The sequence below is a fragment of the Phalacrocorax carbo genome, chromosome 17 (genome assembly GCF_963921805.1).
Source record: "Phalacrocorax carbo chromosome 17, bPhaCar2.1, whole genome shotgun sequence".
NCBI lineage: Eukaryota > Metazoa > Chordata > Aves > Suliformes > Phalacrocoracidae > Phalacrocorax > Phalacrocorax carbo.
The window spans coordinates 3,808,734-3,831,749 of NC_087529.1; the positions used below are offsets into that span (position 1 = coordinate 3,808,734).

Here is a 23,016-nt window from a genome sequence, read left to right on the forward strand (position 1 = left end):
TAGCTCGCTGGCGTGCGCGTGGGTGATGCCATCAGAGGGGTGAGGTTTGCTTGGGTGGAAGGAAACTGTATTTACTTTGTATCACGAGGTAGAAGGTTATTTTTCTACCCGCATGTAATAAAAAAAAAAGAGTATGACAACTAAGAGGAATGTTACCTTGTGCCGCCTCTTGCTTTGCGTGTATTAGAGTCCCTATATTTAAAGTATGGAACAGAACATTGCCCTAGCAGTGCCAATAATTACCAATTACTAGAGAATTGTTTAAAATATTCTTAAGAATTTGCTAAAGCAGAAGAATGTTAAAGGAGAATAAACTCATGAAGCAAATATCTTTCAGCTAATAAGATATGTAACTTTTATCCCTTGATGTGAGCAAAGGACAGATGGAAAACCCTGCTTGAGTTGCACCTTACGCAGCGATGAACGACCGCTACCGTTTCTCACGAAGCAGCGTGCTGCGCCGTCCTGAGCTGAAGCTAAAACGTGCAGTGAGAAGCCTCCAAATCGGCTCGTTTGGAGCTGTGTGCTGTCTGTCTCTTAATCACAGTGCTTTGAGGTGACTGCATGTCATTTTGCTCTTTTTTCTGGCTTGGCTGTGTGCGTGTGCGCTGCCCTATGCGTGTATGTACGTGCGTGTACGTATACATACACATGTGCGTGCTCAAACTGGGTCTGCACCATGAGTGCCTGCAGGTTTATGGGTGTGCAATTGCCAAAATCACCACTGAAATAGATCAGGGTAAGCGGTGGGATGAAGCTAATGGTAATTTCTAGGAAAAATATAGAATACCTTCATTTACGGTTAGTCCTCATGCTAATTATGGTCGTACGGTGCATTTGAGAAGGTGCTTTACCTTTGGTGGACGTTCATTATCTGCCTGAGGGCTGTCCAGGCCTGTGGCAGAGCTGTGCTGTGTCCATCCCAATGCCATGGGCTTCAGCCACCAGGAGAGGCGAAATGACCTCCCTGGAAAGCGGGCAGCGATAACAACCCGCTCGTCCCTTAGTGGGGGCAAACTGCCTGGGTGTTTAATGGCAGAAATAAAATGCAGTCCGGTAGAGAGTACGGCTCCCGCAGCCCTCCATCCTCTGCCTTGGCCTTCTCCCAGGGCAGCCCAGTGCGTGCCGCAGCTGGGCGCTCCCCTTCTTGTGGGTGCAGGTGAAAATCGCTAATTAAAGGCCGTTTGAAAATTAGAAGTGCCTTCTGAAGAACTGGGGTGGGGCAGCGTTTAGGGCTCCCGTGAACCAAAACTGGCCACCTGTTAAAATTTTAGCCATCAGCTTTTGGGCCGTGGTTTCCCGCAGGGGCGCAGGCTGGAGCCCCGGCGCACTGCGGTGCCCCCCGCGCATCTTCCCCACCCCGCACATCCCCGTGCCGCTTTTGCACGCATGTACAAATCAGCCACCGGCTGCTGCTGCGGCCCGGGGCCGTCCCTGGCGCCTACCCCGTGTGGGAGCGCCGGTCGTAGAGCGGCCCCGTGGGCAGGCGCGGCTGCCCCCCGTGGGTCCCCACCACCATCCGCGGGAGCGGCGCCTGCGCCTTTAAGAGGAAACGCGTCTGTTTGTTATTCCCCCCCCCGCGCTCCACGCCGGCAGCGCCAGGGCCGCTCCCATTGGCTGCCGCCTCCCCAGCTGCCGTCTGCGCGAGGCAGGCGGCGCGGGGGGGGGGGTCAGTGTGTGTGTGTGCGCGCTGGGGAGGGCGGGAGCGCCCCGCCGGCCTTGCGCTGTGATTGGTCGTGGAAAAATGGGCTGCGGCTGGTCGTAGCCAACCGACGGGGTGTTGCTATGTGCCAGCGTCCGGCGATTGGCGCGGGGCGGTGCCGGTCAGGGCAGGAGGCAGGCGGGAGCGGCTATAAGGGGAGGGAGGCGGTGGGAGGGGGAGGGCGCTGCGGGGCTGCATGGTCGCGTCGCGCCGCCGCGATCGCTCCGCGCTGGGGACGCGCTTGAGGTGGCGGCGGCGGGTGAGTGCGGTGGGGGGCGAGGGCCGGGCGGTGCGGGAGGGCGGCGGGGCCGGGGCCGGGCCGCTGCGGGGAGCTGCGCCACAGCCGCGTCCGTCTGTCCCTCCCCGCCGCGGTGGGGCTGCGCGGGTTTGGCGGGGGGGGACACGCTTCCTCAGGGCCGCGCGGCCCCTCGGTGAGGCGGCCTCCCCTGAGGGGAGCGGGCCGGGGGCGTGCGGCGGCCCCGGCGCTGGCAGCGGCGGAACCGGGCGCTGCGAGCGGCGGCCTTTGTCTGCGGGGCCGGGCGAGGGGCTGGAGGCGGGAGGGCAGCGGGTCCGAGCCCGGGAGAGCGTCCAAGGGGCAGCGCGCAGACGAGGCCGGAGGGATTCGCCTTCGCCCGGGCTCTTCTAGCGAGGATCAACAGGAGGGAGCTGCGGGAGCGGGGCTGGGGCTGGCCGGCGGTGCCAGGCAACCCCGGGAGGAGGAGGAGCAGGGGATGGTTCTTCCTCACGACTCATCCTGCTGTAGCAGGTAAATGCATAATAAAAGCTTGAAACCCTCAGGTGGGATCCGTGCTCGACACTACGGTGTGCGTGAGGCTCGTGACTCCAGGGAGAGGTGCAGCATCTCCGCCTGGGTGCTGGGTTTCTGGGGGCACCTCCGAGCCGCGGCCGGGAAGGCTGGCTGCTGACCAGGGAGAAGCGCCCCGCCGCTGCTCTGTTTACCATCACCGCTGCTGGAGCCCCTGGAGACCAGGCCTTCCCCAGCTGCAGGCTGTGGCTCTGTGCTACAGAAGTGACATCACGCCTGGTGTGGCAAAATAACGCTTGCAGGGCGCCTGGATCAGCCCCTGGAGAGGGCATCCACAGCCCTGGGAGATGCTCGGTGTCAAAGGCAGGCAGTTTCTGCACGTGGTGCATTGAAACCGGTCCCCCACAGGGAGTGGGGGTAACTCAGCTGGTCTGTGCTGTTGCTCCAACCTCTGGTTAAGGGTGTAGCAGCTTCCTCTTCGGCAGAGTGCTACACTGAGGTCTGGGGTCAGAGGTTCACCGGGTGTCGAGATGTCAGGGGTCCTTTGCCTTGTGCTTCTCCACAGAAAGTTTCGGTTTTGATCAGAAAACCTGGAGAAGTTTGAGATGAAGCAGCCATGGAGCGAGCTGTAGATCTGTAGCATAGGATTTTAATGCTGATTTTTTAAGTCAAAAGAACTTGAAATGTTCTAGTTTAAAATGCGTTTTTAATGATGTAGAAACAGAAGTCGAAACCTCACCCCCTTCCCCCACAATTTGCTGGAGTGAATCTGTCCCCACTTTTTTTTTCCCTGGCCTCTGCCTTAAAATAAAGAGGAAGGCCCATCAAACCAGTGTTCTTAGCTTGCAGCCAGCAGTTAAGCGAGGGGTGGGACAGTACACCTGCCTTCCTGACACTGCCTTCCTCAGCGCCTGCTACACACTCCAGATAAGGATTTTCTGCTAATGCGTTTACAGTTACTTAAAGCTTATGCTGGGTAGCACAGAGAGGCCTTTGCTGAGTTAAGTGGTTGTAAACAAGTAAATACTGAGAGAGCTCTGCTTATAGTCCATGAGAGGATTCTGCCTGGAGAGGATGCATTTTGTGACTTCGTTCTTGCAGAGCACTCCCACTGATTTTGTTAAAGATCTCATCGTGTTGGGATCCCCGACTCTGGTTTCCTGTAAACATTGTTTGCTGTGTAACGGCAGTGCTTGAATAGAGAATTAAGATGTTCTCTTTTTCTCACTGTATCCCCAATTCTTGTTTCCTATTGAAAGACCATCTAAAAGTGAGCCTTGTGCTTTGGAGCTAAAGTTGGAAATGCTGAAGGGAGGACAGAGGCATTGCTTTCATCTGATGAAGGTGTCAAGGTTTGCTTTTTTTTAAATTAAACTTTCTTTGCAGGTGTGTCCCTTGTGGTACCAGGTTCGGAATAACTGGCAAAAGTGTATTGGTCCCTTGTGTCCTTAGTGGATCCATGGATTTTGAATTAGTGATTTCCTTTCTTTGCTGTTCAGTGTGGGTAGTTGAGTCAGGGTTGTATTGAGGAAGACGGCATCACTACCTGCAAATCCACATTCCCTCAGAGGCTCCTTGACTCATGGATTGAATACCTGTTGCTGAGAGAGAATTTAATTAAGGAACTGGTCACTCTGGTGTAGGTCCCAGCTAGCAGTTCAGAAAGTGTGTGCTCCTTGATCTAGCATGGTACTACACGAGGATTGCAGAGGAGTAAAAAGTATTTATTTGTTGTTCTTGCATCATGGCCTTGCCTTTGACCATGTGTGTGGAAGCCTCTTGAAGAAATGCCAATGAAGCCAGGCTTTCATTGGGCTTCGGTCATTAACTGGCAAACCTTTGTTTGCCTGAACTTAAGCAGAGTCTTCATTAGAGGTCAGCTATGAAGTGCAGGAGCACTGGGCTTCAGGAGTGATCACAAAGTGGAGTCTGGAATGGAGAACCAGAGTTCAGCTCTCTGAGCTGCTTTGAAGCTGATCACTGATGTTCAAGGCAGGATGGCGTACAGAGTGTATTTATTGCTTTGAAACCCTAGCAAAATATGCATCTTTTTTTTTCCCCCTCCTTGACAAAGACCTCTAAGATGGTCCTTCAGGATGTTCCCTCTTTTCTGTGCTTGCTAATTTGGAGATCTGGTCTTCTAGAACTAATGACAGTAACTAAAGGCTAAGAAAGGGTTTCCTTTTCCTTCCAGAAGCCAAGATGAGTCCGTAGAAGAGGCGGATTATTCTGTCTCAAGGATTTTTACAGTTCTTTAGGACAGTTCTTTAGCTGGTAAATCAGCACATCTGTTGGTGGTGCGATGCCAGTTGAGGGTCTGGATCTCTTTTTACCAAAACAAAGGCATTTTATAGTTTGTCATCTTTGGGGAGAAGAAAATCCCAGAATGGTGGGGGTTGGAAGGGACCTCTGGAGATCATCTCGTCCCACCCCCTGCTTGAGCAGGCACCCCCAGAGCAGGGGCACAGGACCGCGTCCAGACGGGGTGTGAATGTTTCCAGGGAAGGGACCCCACAGCCTCTCTGGGCAGCCTGTGCCCCTGCTCTGGCACCCGCACAGGGAAGGGGTTTGTCCTCATGTTCAGGTGGAACTTCCCGTGTTCCAGCTTGTGCCCGTGGCCCCTTGGCCTGGCGTTGGGCACCACTGGAAAGAGTCTAGACCCATCCTCCTGACACCTGCCCTTCAGATATTTATGAGCACTGATGAGATCCCCCCTCAGCCTTCTCTTCTCCAGGCTGAACAGACCCAGGTCTCTCAGCCTTTCCTCACAAGGGAGATGTTCCAGCCCCCCTGATCATCTTGCTAGCTCTCCGCTGGGCTTGCTCAAGCAGTTCCCTGTCCTTCTTGAACTGGGGGCCCCAGAACTGGACACAGCGCTCCAGATGTGGCCTCACTAGGGCAGAGTAGAGGGGGAGGATAACCTCCCTTGCTCTGCTGGCCACACTCCTTTTAATGCAGCCCAGGACGCCATTGGCCTTCTTGGCCCCAAGAAGTGGTGCTGGCTCAGGGTCACCTCGCTGCCCCCCAGCACTCCCAGGGCCTTCTCAGGAGAGCTGCTTTCCTGCAGGTCAGCTGCCAACCTGTACTGGTACATGTTCCTCCCCAGGGCAGGACCTTGCACTTGCTTTTGTTGTATTTCATGCGGTTCCCCTTGGCTGAGCTCTCCAGCCTGTCCAGGTCTCTTTGGATGCCAGCACAGCCTTCTGGTGTGTCAGCCACTCCTCCCAGTGGCAGAAAATACAGTTGTCTGGGTGGGTTGCTGCTCAGGAGTGCTGGGTCTGGGACTGAAAGATGCTCCCTGTTGCCCCTTAGTCCTTGTTCTTCATCCTGCGTGAAGTTTGGCAGTCAGTTCTCTCTCCGAGTCTGTTTTCTGCCATGTCTTACCTGCCTTCCTGTTCCTCATTTGTCAGAGCAGGTAGTTGTCTTGCGGTGCATAAGTAGCTGATTATTCTTGTGTTCTGGCTTTGCAACCCTCTACTTGATAGTCACATCTGCCAGGCCTCTCTGAAAGCGTTTTTACCTGCTGATATGGGACGTATCGGACATCGGGCGCAGCTTCATCTCCGGAAGCGTCACTGGACTGGCCAAGCCACTTAAGGCTGCAGGAAATAACATAATTAATGAGACTTAGTTCTCCCACATCTTGTACCTGACAATCTCAAGTCACTTGACAATGCTAATTAAAGCTAATCACACTCCTCTGTTTTTAGTAAATAGCTATTATCCCTGCTTCACTCTTGCTTTAACAAATGGTAGTGCCAGGCATTGTGAGTCATTGGAAGTTATGGGAATGCAACCCGTAAGAGCTGCCTTCCGGTCCCTGTGCGCAGGCTTACATGTCCCACTAGAGATCGTTCTACACCTGCCCAGGTGTTGGTACAGCATGTTAAAAGGTGGGATGTTTTGCTGACTCACCAAAGTATGCACCTTTTTAACTCTTTTTTCACTGCTGTTGTGAGTTGTACAGAACTAAACTGCCAAGGTCGAGCAAAGGCTATTAAAAGTTTCAAAAGCCAAGAATGCTTTAAATTTGCCCTTCAGAGAACTTTTTGATCCACTGAGAGGGAAGGCAGAGTGGTGTCAAAGCTGCACTCTCACTTCTCCTGTTTCACATCTGCAGTGACTTCATTATGAGGACAAAAATGTATGTGGTGAGACCTAGGCATTGCATAGCTTGGCCACAGAACTCTGGAATATTCAAGTTTCACTGATGAATATTGCTAAAGGATGGTTTGAGCAATATGGTATTAAAAACAGATTGTCCAGCATCACAAAAAAAGATGGAGTTAATAATTAAAGGGGGGGGAATCTAATGAGAATCCCAGGAACTCCCAGCTCAAGCATGCATCAGTAGGCACAGAACTCTAAGAGGGGAGTCAGTTCACATACCTTGGCAGTAACATGCAGGCTAGTGAGGATATCCAGGAGGAACTAATGGCAAAACTTGGCAAGGTAAGAGCTGACTTGACCGTCTTAAACTAGATTTAGTTCTAAAGTATCTGTCATGTGAAGACTCAAGCTATAAATCTTCACCTGACTTAGCAACCCATATGTCAAGGGGACAATGCCTTCGATGCAAATGGAAGTGAAAAGGATGATGGCTGAACTGCCACAGAGAGTACGTACCTCGTTAATACAGTAACTGTTGCATATAAAGTGTTCCTGGTAGATATCAGTCAAAATTCATCATCTTATCCTTAGCATTATTCAGAAAGAGACAGAGGTAGCAGAGTAGAAGATGAAGTCACTGTCTCTCCCGTGACAGACGTGCTTCTGGGCGGTGCAAGGCTGGTTAGTAGATGCTTCTGGGAGGAACCCTCCGAGCAGATGAAAACTTAGAGGATTGGACAAGGGGAGTTTGCAAATAGTGAGTCATGACAGGCAGCTATGGCAGATCCGACTTTCAACTAGAAATGACTTTGAGGATATTGGAAGGATACTTGAAATAGATAAACATTCTCACAGTGTTCCCTGTCAGTACCCTGCCTTTATCAGGGAAACAGATGATCCATCCAGCAGACCAAATTAATTGCATCCTAGTCATACCTACGTTTGCCAAAAAGGAAGATAATAGAGCAATGTAAGGAGCGCAAAAGAAATGTAATGATAAGAGGTGATTTGGATAGCTAGACTGTTCCACAATTAAAGCAAATGAGGAGGAGAAGTTGGGAAGCTAAAGAGTGTTTCCATTTTGTCAGTAATTGGTCAGCTGGATGGGAAGAGCTTTTCCTTGATGTCGTTAGTTCAGGTTGGTACTAGAATAGCAAGACAAGGGTCATCTTTCATTTTGTAAAACGCTGTATATGGGTAATTTTGGCAGAGTATGATGTCCTTCATCCATGACTCCAAATGTGACCATCAGGTTGAATGTATTTTATATTTTTATTTAGGCAGAAAGATGGATATGAATTGAAGAGCTACATCTTACAGTACGTTTGAGCCATTGCCGTTGTCTCACTCAAGTGCATCATGTCGTGGCCAATTCAGATGAAGGACTGTTATCCCATTGCGGGGGATGCTGGCATGAGTTTTCACAAAATGTAAAGGAGGAAATGGAGTCATTTGTGTTTTAAATTAGTTCAGCTTGCAGTTTTTGTTTATTTGTGGCACAAGTGGGATTCGCTGGTAGGAGCAAAAGTAAGTGCTGGCTCGGTTCGAGTTTCTCCCGGCCAGCCATGATGCTTTTCTGCATATATGTTTTCTCCTGTAGTTTGGTAACGCACGCTGGCATCTATTGTAACTGGTTATTAAATTCAGCTGTGATGGAGCGTACCTGCAAAGCAAAGGTAGACGGCTTGCAGCTATAATGCTTGCCATGCTGCTTGCTATCAGCAGCGCAGGCTCTTCTGCATTGCAAAGATATTGCTGCCAGGCAACTCGTAGGAGAGTGGGAAGAGAATTCAGCCAGAGGTGTCAGTCATTCCTCGGAAGAGGCTGAATCTTGCAGTCTGTATTCATGTGGTTGCAGAGGCAGGCCCAGAAAAGGTAACAAATTTTGAAGCCAGCCCTGTGAGATGGTGTATGTCGTAGCTGTCCTGTACCATTTGAGATGAAATTGTAAAGGAAAGAAATTGGTGAAAATTTCCAGAATTATTTCCCTTCCCTTCTTCCCAGTGGTGTCTGTGGTGTGCCCAAGTGGATTGTTATGAACGGTGTGCTTTGTTCTGAATAGCGGGGAGGGGTGAGCTAGCAGTTCTGACACTGAGCTGTCCGAGTCCGGCCTTGGATCTGTAAACGAAGTAGGAAAGTTCTCATGGTCATTTGGTCTCTATAGTCTGCACCGTCTGCAGTGAGTTACTGTAACGTGTCCCTTTGCTTTCCAGTCAGTTGCACCCTTTAGTTCAATACAAGAAAGCTTTTGCTTTGAATGCAGGAGTCCTCTGGGCTTGCTTCTTGCCACACAGTTGCACTTGAGCACCTGAAAATGCACTGGTGTGGATGTTGCCTATTTAAGAAAAAAAAAAAAAAGCAACTTTTAAATTTGATTTAGTCTCCAAATTGGCAGAAGGTAAATCAACTAGATAAAGAAAATATTTTCAAAAATTACTTTGGTTTAAATAAGTTATGGATTAATAGTGTATACAGTGACAAAGCTAGACAGACTTAAAAAAAATTCCAAACCAAAGCAAGTTTTAAGGATTTGCTGTTTGTTCTTCTAAAGTTTTCAACTCATTTTTATGTACCTTCCACATCATAGAAAGCATCTCCATCAGAGAGAGACCAGGAAGTTTGTCTTAAGGGTGCTGGGTCTGTTTTTGATGGGAAGAGTTGTGATAGACCATAGACTGCCACACTGCCGGTTTTTAAAAAAAGAAAAGGGGCAGCAGAGGGGAGGAAGGAAACCAATGCCCAACCTTTAAAAAGCGATGAATATAATTGCAGTGACAGTTTTGACAGGTTCAGTATTGATAGCTATTCGGCAGAATAACAACTCTGATTTTTTCCTAACAGGCTGGCTGTGGTATGTGGAGCACGGCAGGTGCAGCATGGTTGGCGTCGTTCCTGTCCCTGATTCACTATGGCCAGATAGTCTTTAACTGCTTCTTACTGAATCTCTTTTTGATGCCCTCTAGTGGTTACCTGGCAATTGTCTGCAATACTGTGTGCCATCAGCATCGCCTTTTTGCATCCATCTGTCCATCCATCCATCCATCCAGATCCTTTTTACCAGAATCATAAATCATAGGATCATAGGTTGGAAAAGACCTCTAGGATCATCAAGACCAGTGAAGGGTGCGTCTCCAGTGTGCAGAAGAGAGAACTAGGGCCTGCAGGAATTAGGTGGCTTGCTAGGGGATATCCAGAGGAATAATAAAGGGAGTTATATATATTTCTAGTTGAAGGAGGTTGAAGTGAGAAACCTGCTCCATCCTATTATTTGTATTGCAATTGTGTCCATATATTTGATAAAAGTAAATGCAGAGGATTCCCGCCGGCCATCTTCCAACATTTCTCTTGTTTTTCCCTCTCCAAGGGCTTGCAGGGTTCGGAGAATGACCTGAAGGAGTACAGGCATTGGAGAAGGACGCTTATGGTTCATGTGTCAGTAACGAGTTTGTTGATCATGCTAGTACTGCTGAGGTGCGTGCAGTGTCATCTTATCAAGTGTTTGAAATTGGTGCATTTCAGAAACTTGATACTGAAGGAGTAAAGGTACATTGTGTACACCCATATGCTATTTAAACGCCTTTCTTGTCTTTCCCTTGTGTTCTGTGTTTAAATTCAGAATGGTCATCCTTTCTTTCAGGGCCTTTCACAATGTACTTCCTACCCTCCTACCTTCAGATGATCTGGCTTCATCTTTTCCAGAGTTGTTGCAGGTCTGTGTGGTAGTGAGGATCTCCAGAACTGCCCCAAACCACGACTGATTGTTGCAGTGCTCCGTCATCAGGGTATGAAAGCTCCTGAGCTGTGCCAGGTCTCTCAGGGTTCAGCACCTGAAATTGCGACACTAATTTTTGTTCCATAGGGAAAACCAGGAAAACTGGGCATTAAACCCAGACTCCAATTTCAGCGTATCACCTTAGAGACTATCTTCCTCGTTCAAACTGCAATGCGTTAAGCAACAACGTTAAGGCAATTTCCATGTCAAGAAAACCCTCATAAAAGTTAGCGTGCTTACCTCAAGCATTTTATTAGAATCACACCAAGACCCCAAAGCAATGCAGGCTGCTACAATTTGTGACCTTGTAGAAGCAGAGAACTCTCCAAACCCGATTCCTCTTGTGCTTTCATTGCGCTCAGCATAAGTACGTCTCTAGCTCTTTCTATATTAATGAGAAGAGGCACCAAAGAAGAAAGGTTGAGTTTCCAAATAGACTTTTTTTCAAAGCTACTACAGGCAGCTTTCTATAGCATTTACTGTGCTCTAATGCATATATAACTGGCTAAAGTTTCTTATCTTAAAAATCAAATAATCCATGAAAGAAACCCTCAGACCCAACAAACCTGTTGTTTGTCCTGCCAGAATGAACAGGAACATTTGCATCTGAGCTGCATTGCACATGGGCTTTATGCAAAATTAGCCCTGTGGGTGATGGTTTTTATTCTCTGCCATTGTGGCATATGGACTTCTACAAGCAGTAGCTTTGTCTAGCAAGTGTTTGGCACAGACCTGGGGTTTCTCTTTTTTTGTGTTTCCTGAATTTTCAGCAGCTTCATGTGAAAGGTGGCTGTTGGACAGGTGGAGGGTGAATACTGAACCAAGAAGTTGTCTGAATGATAAAATGTGTGTCATGTTTTTTCCTTCATGGAGGTGGCATCTGCTTAAAACTTTGCAGGATTAAACAGGGCAGCTCTAACATGTGTAGTGCCTGGAAGCAGTATGTTCAGCTGATTCTCTCACCGATAACCACAATAAATGGTGTCGATAACCTTTTCCCCATGAATTTGTTCTTTTTGTCTAAACCAGTTTTCTGACTTCTTGTGACCTAATATGCACAGATTTCCGTTCCGTCGGCTTGAGTGCGTCCATCCCAGAGATAAATTTCTCTTGAAGAATGGTAAAAGAAAAATACTGGATTGTGTTGCTGGTGACATATACTCATCTCTCTAACAGTATTGGGCACGATGATAAAGTCATCAAAGCATCTTTTTTTTTTTTAAGAGTTAATGGAATGACTCCGCTAATGCCTGCTGTCAGTGAGGCTGATGAACATTAACTCATCATTCTGAAAAACCAGAGGCGCAGCCTAAAGTCATCCCCATGCCTTTGTTCTACAGTAGAATGAATGCACCGTTAGCTGTTAAACGTATTTTAATTCAAATGTGTTTGCCACGAGGACAGAAAAAAATACCAGAGGTCGGTTTTTGCATTGCTGAGAGATGCAGATCCTATTTAATACATTTTGAGATGATATTCAAGAGAGAAATGGGTCCTCACAGGCTAGTAGCTGTGGTTGTACGATGTAAGAATGCATTTCCTATTGTTTTCCCTCTTCTCCCTTACTACGATGAGGACGGAGCTCTTGGTGGGTAGCGTGCACAGGCGATCAGACTGTCAGGCTGAATGCTATATGAAGGTAGTGCCTTTATAAAGTATGACTATCATATACAAGCTTATCTGAAGTTTTTTTTTTTTCAAGGCAGTTTCTTACCTGGGTTTCCCACCAAGGTCTTAGTTTGCAAATCTTTATTCTCTCCTCTGCTTTAAGCAAAGACATCAATTTGTTTCGCCTTCTCAGCACAGCACTGAGAACAGGACTTGCAGTTAATCTCAATCTGTGCTCTGATACCATCTCACTTGAATATTTTTTTGTCCACTTCTAAAAGGTCAAACATTTTCGCTGACATTCAATGTGTTATGAGGTCAAATAAATTAATGCTCATTAAATGCTTTTGCAGAAAGCTGCATGCAGCAGATAATTTGTGTGTGCGTTCATTTCTCTGTTCGATAAATGCCGTTGTACTATTTCCTGCTTTACTCTTCGTTCTGGAGCACCGATGCTTGGGAGGCCTGGACAGAGGGGTCAGCAAACAACAAAACAAGGGATTGCTTTTCTCTTATTCTGATTGGGTATCATTTATGTCTCCACTTGGCTTTGAGGCTGCCTGTGGACTGCTTTCTCCAGCTGTTGTGCTGCAGTGCTAGGCAGCTGAGCAGAAAAGAAGTGTTCGCAGAAAAGAAGTTGGAGAGTGTGGGAGGGAAGTAGTAACACTGATGAATGGTATATTTATCAGTGCTGAAAAAAAAGGAGAAAGGGGGACCGCACCATTTCATTACAAATCAATGAAATCTAAGGTTTAGACACAGTCTTGTCTTCTCATTCAGAAATCAGGTAAAGTGATTGCCAGTCCTTTCTTTGTGCTTTCCTCCAGCTGGTCTGTCCAACATAATCTGTTTCTTTCAGACAGGGCTTGGTGCTTTGCTTTGGAATCCAACTGCATTTGGCCCCAGAAAGAGCACACTTAGTCTCCTCCTTCCTTGTACTTGGAGGACAAGGCATATGGCTCACAAATTCCAGGCTGTGAGATCTGTTACGGCTGGGATATAGCGTATCAGCTGCTGAATCAGGGGCTTGGAATTTGGGGATGGTTCTGTTGTCTTGTGACTGTAAAGGTTGGCACTTTCTTAGTTCAGGACAACTGGGATGTGTTACTTATATCTAATCAGCAGAAAGTAAGGAAGGGATTCCTCTTGGTTTTGCATCTTGTTTCTGCCCTGTAGCAAACCTAAGAGTTCAATCCTCAAGGTGGCCCTCACCTTGGAGGGGAAAACAATGCTATCTAATGCAAAACTAACTCGGTTTTGATGCAGTTCTGGTGCACATGGAGAACTGGGGCAGGATGCAGGTGAAGACTGCCCGATTTTGTCATTCTGCGATTCTGTTTCTGTTCCGCAATTAGCGTAAAGATCTTGCTGAAATCCAGAGATGCAGCTACGCACCTAAGAATGCACAGGCAGTCTGCTTAGCTACAGGTTGGCCAGATAAATTCCTGGCAAGGCCCTTTTTGGCTGAGCAAGAGCAGGTTTAGTTCCTAACAAGCTGGAAAGTGAGCCCTTCTGTGTCAGGATGGGTCTTCCAAAGCTCTCACTGTAACTTTAATTGGGAAAGGTTAATCTGATTAGTTAGTGTTTGCAAAGAGCTTTAAGGATGAAAAGTGCTATGTAAGTGCTGACTATTATGATTGTGGTAGATATGCTTTATCAGCAGTTTGCAGATGAGTAAGACTCTTTTTTTCCCATTTGAATGTAAGGGATCTGCCTTCTGGAGAGCAGAAGAAAAGTTTTCTTTTTCAGATTAAAAAAAAAAAGTATAGCCTGTTGTCTTACTGGCTTCTGCCTCCTGTTGAACATGGTGCGTGGTCATAATAAAATGAACCTTTGACTGCACCAAGTGATGCCCATGTGAGCCCATGACAACCCTCCAGTGTAGCACTTGTAAGAACTGTTCGCTGGAAAGCGTGCAGATAGTGTGCCCAGCTTTCAGGGACTGTCCAGCTGGCAGTAGGTTCAGTGGGTAATGCTTTCAGAAATGCTAAAGCAACTTGGATACCTGGAATCTTCTTTTTCAACAATGACAAGAAGACTTAGGAGCAGAAGTGTTGAAGATGGGTTTCCATAAATGGCGCTTTGGTAGCTAAGTGATGAGGGTTTTTTGCAGATCTCCCTGTCTGACAGTGATCACGCTTTCCAGCAGACAGCAGTAATGGATTCTGATTTTTGTTGTTGTTCTCAGTATGGCTTGGACAGTTTTGTCACAGTAAGATACTTCTGACTGATGCTAACACTGGGCAAAAGAGATAATCTAAATGGGATGCTTATGAGTTCTGCAGGACTGCCTCCTACAACAATTTTCTTGGGCCTTGCCTTCAGTTCCCCAATTGACTTTCTGATTTCCATCCTGCTGTTTTGAGGGTTTCCCTATATTTGCTTAGAATAGCCCCAGACCATCCATTCTCTGCAGCGTACCTTGAACCAGGTGTGTGGCTGGTGCTCCGTCGGGGAAGACACGTCCTCCTGAGCAGCAGCAGAGCCAGCTTAACACACAAATTTTGGGGAGCTATTTTAGCAGTGTAGTGACCTGGGCTAGCTTTATTCTAACCTGGAAGCTTAACAGCTATCATCCAGGCAAGTTACTGGTACCAGCTTAGAGACCAGCTCTTAGGCTTTTGTACTTTTCTGTTTTGTCCACTTCAGAAACTTCCATTGCAGGTCAGGTGTGGGTTTCTTATTTCTTGGTCTTTTTATTTTTTGGGGGGTGTTGGTATCGTTCCAGTATTTGCTACACAAAGTGCAGACTTAGAAAGTGAACAGAATCACATGTTTTATGGAAAGGAAAATCCTATGGGAGGAGCAGCCAGAGTTCACGATTAATTTCTAGAGCATGCATGCACGCCATGTATCAGGGAGGGAGGGGAGCTGCTTCCTTTATCCTTTTTGCTTCTTCCATCCTCAGAAGAAACATTTGTAGCTGGTGAGGCTTATAGATGTGGGATCTGAAAAACTGATTTCTGCCAACAAAAAAAGACCCAGACTTGAGCTGCCTTGCAGGTTGTCAGATGATGTCAGATTGTAAAAAGGCGTTTCATCCTGAATAGGATTTTTAACTGTCTCTTGCTATCAAGAATAGCCTTTGGAGGCTGCTCCTTGCTTTGACTGCTGTCAGATGTTCTGAGTGGAAGGAAAAAAAATAATTCTAGAGTGCAGTTTATAGAGTAGCTTCTACCTTCACAGCTTGCAGGGAGTTATAAAGGAGAGTATGATGAATTAATCCTCCATTTCCCATGTGGAGACTAGGGCAGAATGGAGAGGAGAACTGGTTTGGTGACTCCTGTACTTTCCTGGTGACTGAGGAAACCCACGTCCAGCTCCCAGCTTTTCCGGGGAGTTGCATCAGTGAGTCACACAGGGCAAGCAGCCGCAGGGCTGACTCTGGGTCCCGACCTTCCCTCTAGCTAACAGAGCCTGGCTTCTCCAAGGGCTGGTGCAAAGTTGGACCTTAACGTGTGCAGTTCCCCAGAGGTGTTTAGGAGACTAGGCCTGATGAAAATAATCTTTTTAGCTAGCATCTTTGTGGCTCTGTAGTCACTGCCAAATCCATTAAGTGTTGGAAGAATGACTAGAGATTGCGAGCATTGGAGCAATATGAAGATGGTAGATAATGAGCAGGAAGATGTGAGGGCAGTCAGCAAGTCAGTGGCTGAGCTGTGAATAAAACTCTGTCCTCCATGATCTAATCCACAGACGGCACACCCGCCTCCTGGCTGCTCTGACTCTGCTCCGCTCTCCTGGCCAAAGGCTAGATCGTCCTGTGGGCTAGGAGACCATGGTCACCTATGTGAGCTGAGTGTTCTGTCTGTTCTTTTTTGAACATAGGTTTGCGTGAAGTCCCCCACTCCCTCTGCCTGAATCTCTTCCTCTGAAGCGGTCACCAGCGTGTGGAGCCTGCCCCACACCCATCACCTGCCAAACCACGGCCTTTACCTGTGTCTTCCGGTGTTTCCCGTGCGACCCATCCTGCGGGAGTGCCTCCTGGGCCACCCCAGAGTTCACGCAGCGCTCAGTGGCTCCAATGGTGAAGATGACAAGGTCCAAGACTTTCCAGGCATATCTGCCTTCGTGCCACAGGACCTACAGCTGCATTCACTGCAGGGCTCATCTTGCCAACCATGATGAGCTCATTTCCAAGGTACGTCCATGACCTCACCCGCAGGTGCTGGGCGGATGCCTCCTCCCCAGGGAGCGGAAGGGTGCGTTCGCTCGCACTGCAGGTCAGTTGCTGTGGAAGTGCCTGGCCTTAACTGATACTGCAGTTTTTGCTTGGAAAATGGGCCCTCAGCCTAAAGGATCTGCTTGTGATCTGCCGGCTTTGTTTTAAGTGATCTTGGAAATAGCTGTAGGGGACAGATTTCCAAATTCAGGCCTCTGGAGTGCTTACAGGTGATCTGTCTCTTCCCACGATACCGTCTCCTCCCTGTCATTTCCAGCTGTAACACTGCGCTGATGGCTAGGACTGTGTAAATTACCGTCCCAATACTTGTTCGCGTACATGCTTGTCAGCATAGCCGAAGGGTTGTTGCATGATCATGATTTGGAGGTGAAGTGTCTAGAGATGTTCTCTGTTAAACTGGGAGCTGTACCCAGCAGCTACACTAAAGCCCCCACTTAAGGGAAGGTTCTCTGATGCTTCTACCAAAATATAATACAGCTTTCCAAAGGTTGATGAGTTGTTGCTCAGACACACCTGATTTTGCCAGTCTATTAACGAGACACTTTGCAGTGAAAAAAACAAGGGAGGGATGGAGGGCTGGTAGGACGTGCTCTGAGCTGGGGAGGATGGAAGGATTGTGTCCTGTCTTCTGATCTGTTGATTGCAAGGGAAAGGGTCTTGAGGGTAAGCTAAAGCTTTTAAGTTTTCAGAGCCAATAAGTCAGGGGCCTTTGTTGCAGAGGGAGCAGGCCAGTAAAAGGAACTCTTTCTGAAGTGCGAAAACTAAACTTTCTTAGAGCATCTATTTGAGCTTGCAGTGCCTGGCTGTAGTCAGGCATCAAGTTTCCAGGTTTTGACTGCTTTGGCAATCGACTGTTCCATAAAGTTTATTCAGCTTATAAAATTTGTGTTCAGAAAAAGCAGACCCACCATAAGATTTATTAGCTGAGATGACAGGAAATTGCGCTGCGAGCTCTGTGTGTGTGTGCTCACGTGCAACTTAGACCAGTTCAGCTTCTTGGAGCAGCCTTGAGAGAAAGGCCAGGATAACAAGGGACGGAGGTGCTCTGCCCGTTAGAAAGTACATAGTGCTTCCCCCTTTCCTGCTTGCACAGATAAGATTAGGCTGTGTCACCTTGCACCAAGGGCATCTGTCTTTACAGGGTGCTGACACCTCAGCAGCTGTGGGGGTCCTTTTGGATTCTCTGTGTTGGGTGCTCAGACCTGTCTTCTTCCGCTGGAGGCTGTCTCCTTCCTTTTTCTCTTGGTTGTTGCATGGGCCAGGTTGATTCGCACCTCTGTGATGCTGTCTCTGTGCCAAAAAAATTGAATTTAAGTATTCTGGTATGAATAATGGTGATTGCAGACTCCTACAATTTTGGCTTTCGAAATTTCTGAATGGCTAGACTTCCTATCAGGCTATCACTTGTGAGTCATTCTGGGCCTCCTGGGGGCTCCTCTTGTTCTGGTACAATTGCAGTGGTTCTTAGCAGAGCTGTCCTTGAGGGCTCCAAAGCCTCAGGCTTTTAAAGAGGAGCAGGTTGCACATTTCCTCAACAGAAAGAAGTTTTGAAATGTAAATGTAAACAGCAGTCTGTGGCTAGGCCTGGATGTAAAATACATTCAACCTCTTGGACCAGCTGTGTGACTTCAGGCTCCTGTGCTCAGCTGAGATATCTGTAAAATGGGGTAGCCACTCCCCTGCCTTTTCATTGGGAAAGTTGTTACCAGATGGATTTTGTGTTGGAAAACAATATGCTTTACTGAATAAAGAAGGAGACTTGTTTTACTTATTGTTTTTATGGTGGATTGGAATTTGTGCTCTGCTTTTTTTGACATGGCTGGTCCCCAGCCAGGGAAAATGCAAGGCTATGCATGCCCAGTGGTTTCACCTTTGACACTTCCTTCCCCTCCTTGTTCCATGTCCATGCTCCTGGTTCGCTGTGCAATGCAGCCAGCTTTGCAGGTAAGTAGCTTCCAGCAGGGCAACGCCAGTGCTGCAGACTGTTTGGAATTTGAGCTTCTAGCCATCGAGGCATGCAGTAACTGCCCAAGAATGCTGACTGCTAAAATGTGGGCACGGGAAGGAAGGTATGAAATCACAATGTGATGCTGTGTGTATTGAATCATGGAAGTATTAACCACAGTGTGCTGTGGTGCTTGTATCTGCTCCTTCTAAAAGTGCGTTGTAGACTGTCATGTAAATTTATAATAGTGTTGGGACCGCGTCGCTGGTGGAGCGCTAGTGGGTCATGCAACTTGAATGCAAAAAGGTTGGGGTTTTAGGTTTTATTTCTCAGAGTTATAACCCTTAATAAGACACATTCTTTGTATAATTGAAAACCTTATAAAAGTAATGGTGCAATCATAATTTGTACAACTGGCTATTACACTGAGAACAGAAGGGCAGTCCCTGCCTCAAGGGGTTTCCAATATGTGTAGAAACTTTCCCAGGCAAACTTAAATAGTCATCTTTTTATCTGTTTGAGTTAGGTTTTAACAATCTCCCTGAGGTCTTCTGCAGTTCTTTCATCACTGCCTTATATTAGCATCTGAGAACCAGGCAGTGCAATTGCCGTGCTTGTTTTCCATATGAAAATGTGGCAAACGGAAGGAAGAAACAAGTGCTGTGAGGATTGAAAAGGGAGTGGGAGATTTTGTCAAACCAGAGTGTTTCTCGGTCTGCAGCGTATCCCATCTTGAACCTGACTATGTCACTTTAATCAAGGCAGCCCAAATGACACCATCTTTGGAAACATTCCCCAGAAAACAGGCTTTTATGTAACAGCAGGGTGTTGGTGGTTTGGCTTGATGAAATTAATTCCTCTACTCCTTTTGCCCCAAGTTGTGCAGAAGCCACATGAGAGCTGTGCTGCTTTGCATGTCATGAGCTTTTTAGCTCCTTTGGATACATACAAATTGCAGCATTGGCTCATGCCGTTGGCTGAAACGCAAGCTGGAGCTGAATCCCAGCATTGTTCTGTGTTAGTCCATACTTTATTTCCTCTTCACCTCCAAGTTTCCCCTCTTAGCCCTTTGGCACCAGTGTTAACTTACTCTGACTTCAAAGTGTTTTGCCAGGACTGGGTGTCTGAAACTCTTTGACAAATATGCCTTGGCAGTGCAGTTTTTGCTTTTTTTTCTACTTAAGGAGAGCCTTGTGCGTTAAAATGGGTAGAAGGTTCCTCAATAAGCCATTCCTATTTAAAGAAAATAATCAATGCCCAGGCTTTTAAGAAAATCTGAAGCTGTTACATGAAGCCAGTTACCCAAATGTTGCTTGCTTACTCGGCCTTTTATCTTCTGCAGCTGCAAGGGGAGAAAGTGGTTTAGTATGTCAGATTTGTAATAAGATCTAAATTGTGGGTTGGATCGTCTGGCCAAGAAAGGTTTTAGTGACTTGGGAAATATAAGGTGATCAGATAGATTGGGTGGAGTGAGTGAGTAGTTTTTCTTTATAGGTTCCTTTTGGTGTTTGGGTTAGCATGAGTGGCGGTTCTTGTTCCCTTGTAGCAATGCATCATTTAAAAATCTGTGCCAAATTTAGTACGTACTCTTCTTTCATTGCTTTTTCCAATGCCTAAGTGGACTGAGACTTTGGGAACTCAACCTTGCCCTGAAATGGATTCCTGTGCGACCTTGAGTAAGTCACTTAATGTCTTCTGTTCCTCCTTTCCCCACCTGTACAATTGAAATGCTGCTGTTTTGTCCAGTCCCCTTGGAAGATAAAGCTTTGGAGAAGGTACTGTCTGCTCTTATGAATTAGTACAGTGTGTCCTAATCCTCTTTGGCTTTACTGTAAAAACAGAAATACCATGCCAGGCGACTGTAGTTAAAAAGCATATTTCAGTGCCTTCCAATTGCCAAAAAATAAGTGAAAGATACTTGTTGTTACATATATCCTTCCCAGGCACAACACACCATAGTTTTTGGAATGTTTAAGAAAAATACATATTCAGTAATCAATGGTGGCAAAACCTCTCCAGGAAGGAGACGGAGGGGCTTTTCTTGAGAAATGTGCCTTCCGCATAATTTTCTAGCAGGGCCCGAGGGAACAGCTAACATAATAGACATTCAACAGTGAAAATAGCACCTTTTCTCTTTCCCAAAGTGGCAGATGTGGTTCTGTTTTCTACCTACTCTATGCTATTCAAATTCCTTGTCAGCCTTTTCTGTTTGAATTCATACGTACCTGGTGTCCAGTAAAAAAGGATGGGAAGGAGAGCAGAAAGATACAGGCCAAACACAGCCGCGTCAGTGTCTTGGTTGCTGACTTTTTTGCTATGTGAACAGTAATTCAGCAGAAATGTCCCTGATTATAGAACTATGTAGGGAATGTTTTGTGGGCGTCCTGCAGTTTCTTTTTTTCATGAATTACTGTGATCCAACTGCTAAACATTATGCAGTGATGTATCCTCTGAAGTTAGCCTGAGGCTTGCCGAGAAGTTTAACGTTTTCTTTTGATGTCTGCATGGGACCCTTGCTGAACATGAATGTGAAATCCTTCAACACGCAAGGCTGCAGTTCCTCCAGCATTGAGAATTTAATAAAAATAAAGAGCTTGCGTGTGCCTGACATTCTCAGCTGGGCATGGATTGTTAGCTGGGGAACACTTAGAAGCTCTTCCCTGTCTTCTTTGGCAGGAGTTGCAAGGTTTATAAGCAAGCCTTGCTCCCAAACATTGCAGCCTAGCTGCTTCCCTGGGTAGCAGACTGCTAGAGCTTGGGCTTGTTGGTACACCAGCCTCTTAGCGAACTTTATGGCATGCTGAAAGCATCAGACTTTGTTCCGTGTTGAACTGGGGGATCTTAAAAGGATTTTCAGTATTAGTGCCAGCTTTCAGAGAAGCTGTGGATGAATTCAGCTATTTCAAAGCATTTGGTGCACCATGTGTAGGTGAAGTAAGCAGCAATTGTTGGACTTTGGGGTTTTTCCTTCTTTCTTTCTGAGTATGTGGGGAAGGCAGCGGGTAATGTTCTTAGCGCTTTGCTTCTCATGGACCAGCTGGTATTTGTAAGTCAGTTCGCCTTGAAGACATTAAGTTATTTGCTGGGTGGGGGAGAGCATGCGCACAAGCTAAAACAGTAATCCTAAAATTATGATGTGGCTGTTTCAAAATTGTAATCTAATGGAAAAAGACACATTTAGTAAGTGTCCAGGACTGGTCAAGTGAAAATCCTGCATTTCCTTCGTAGGAAAAACTGGGGGGTGGGGTGGGGGATGGGAGGCGAGTGTTTCATATTCATGGGTAAAGTTCTTACCATTTTTCATTACATGGGGTTTCTTCTTGCTTTAAAAGTAGACCTTGTTTCTTCCCAAGTATGAATTTAAGTTCCCAGCTTCATGGTAATGAATTCTTAAGTCCAGGAGGAGCTATCATATCATCACATCTGACCTCCTCTACAGCATGGGCCAGCAGATTTCATAGTGATTGCAGCATGTCTTTCTGGGAAAGCATTTTGTCTTGATTTGAAGGCTTCAGGAGGGAAAATTCACTGCTCCCCTTGGTCATTTTTTTCCAGTAGTTAATCATGCTTACTACTAAAAATCAGAGACTTAAATTTAAATTTGTCTGGTTTGCGCTTCATGTCATCAGTCATTAATTTATTCTTTTTGCTAATGGAGTAGGTTTATAGTACCTACTATTTCTGCCTATAAAAGGTTTGGTATACAGTAACCAAGGTCAGTCTTGATCACTTTTCTGATAGGCTAAACAGATTAAACTTTGTCATGGTGCAATGTTATTTTTTCCAGTTATATATAATTTTTGTGGTTCTCTTCATCTTTAGCATTTCAGCATCTTTTTAGGAATGGAAATGGGGCTGGTCTCGTTGTTCCAGCCTCAGGCTCAGCAGTAACATCTTAACACATTTCATAACTGTCTTAGTCTTACTGGCTCAGCACTGCACAGTAAGCTTCCGTTCATTTATTTGCTGTTAGCTCTTTATGCATCAGGCTTATCAATCCTATGCACATTTCTAGAAGTTGTCCAGTAGCTTTTGGATCCTGGTTTTCAGCTCTTGTTCCCTAATGAATTATCACTTCCAGGTATCTTCAGAGCTTGCTCTTAATCGCAAGTATTGCTAGAGTTCAAGCTGTAAGTGATGAATAACCAAGCAGTTTCATGAGAAGTCATTAGAGATTTTAACTTCTCACTTCACTGCTGTGAACTTGTGGTAAGATATCTTGTAGTTCTTGGCTTAAAAATTAAAGTTTAAAATTAAATGTGGGCTGAGGGGACTTCAGTTCTCAGTAGAACAATGTGTCATCAAAGTTGTTAAATGGGGGCCTCTTGCCTTCAGCATCTTGACCGGGAGATGGAGCATTGATTGGGCAGAGGTGAACCCTTGCAATCACGCTCATCCCCAGGACACCTTTACTAGACAGATTGGCGGTCGCTGCCCTTGCTGTTGCTGGCCCGTATTGCGGCAGGGAGGAGGGGAGCGGGTCTTGAAGGCTGTCATTTGAGTACCTCTCATCAGCACTGAGAAGCCTTTATCTGAGAGGGAATAAACAAACAGAAATGCCCTTTGCAGGAAAAAGACAGGATATGAAATCGGAGCTGTGTAATGAGTATTTGTAATACCCGTTCCGTAGCACAGCTACCTAAATTAGATCTTTGTCCTGTGTAATTGCTTCCTTTGGGGGTTACCCTACAAGTTACTGTGCTCCCTCAGTCCCTACTGTCCATAATGGGATCTGAAGACAGTCAGGATCAGGCCTGTTATTTCATCAGGATGTGGTTGTTTAATAGAAAAAGCCCAAGGTAATTTTTACCTCCTTGTATAATTGTGTTTATACAGCAGTTAATTGCTATGTGATTGTAAAATATTTCATTCTGTTCCAAAAAAGAAGGAAAATGGTAATAATTCAAAACAGTTTAGAATTCCCTGTCAG

General features: G+C 46.5%; 1 protein-coding gene across 2 annotated transcripts in view; it reads left to right on the forward strand.

The window, feature by feature from the left end:
• The first annotated feature begins 1,821 nt into the window (after window positions 1–1,821).
• YPEL2 (yippee like 2) overlaps window positions 1,822–23,016 on the forward strand; it is a 40,395-nt gene continuing 19,200 nt past the window's right edge. The window contains exons 1-2 of one of the 2 annotated variants that reach the window (XM_064468339.1): window positions 1,822–1,961; window positions 15,787–16,099. In XM_064468339.1, the coding sequence (XP_064324409.1) occupies window positions 15,983–16,099 (117 nt within the window). In that variant the 5' untranslated portion in view covers window positions 1,822–1,961; window positions 15,787–15,982. The remainder of the gene's footprint in view (window positions 1,962–15,786; window positions 16,100–23,016) is intronic. The other variant, XM_064468340.1, reaches the window with a different exon arrangement.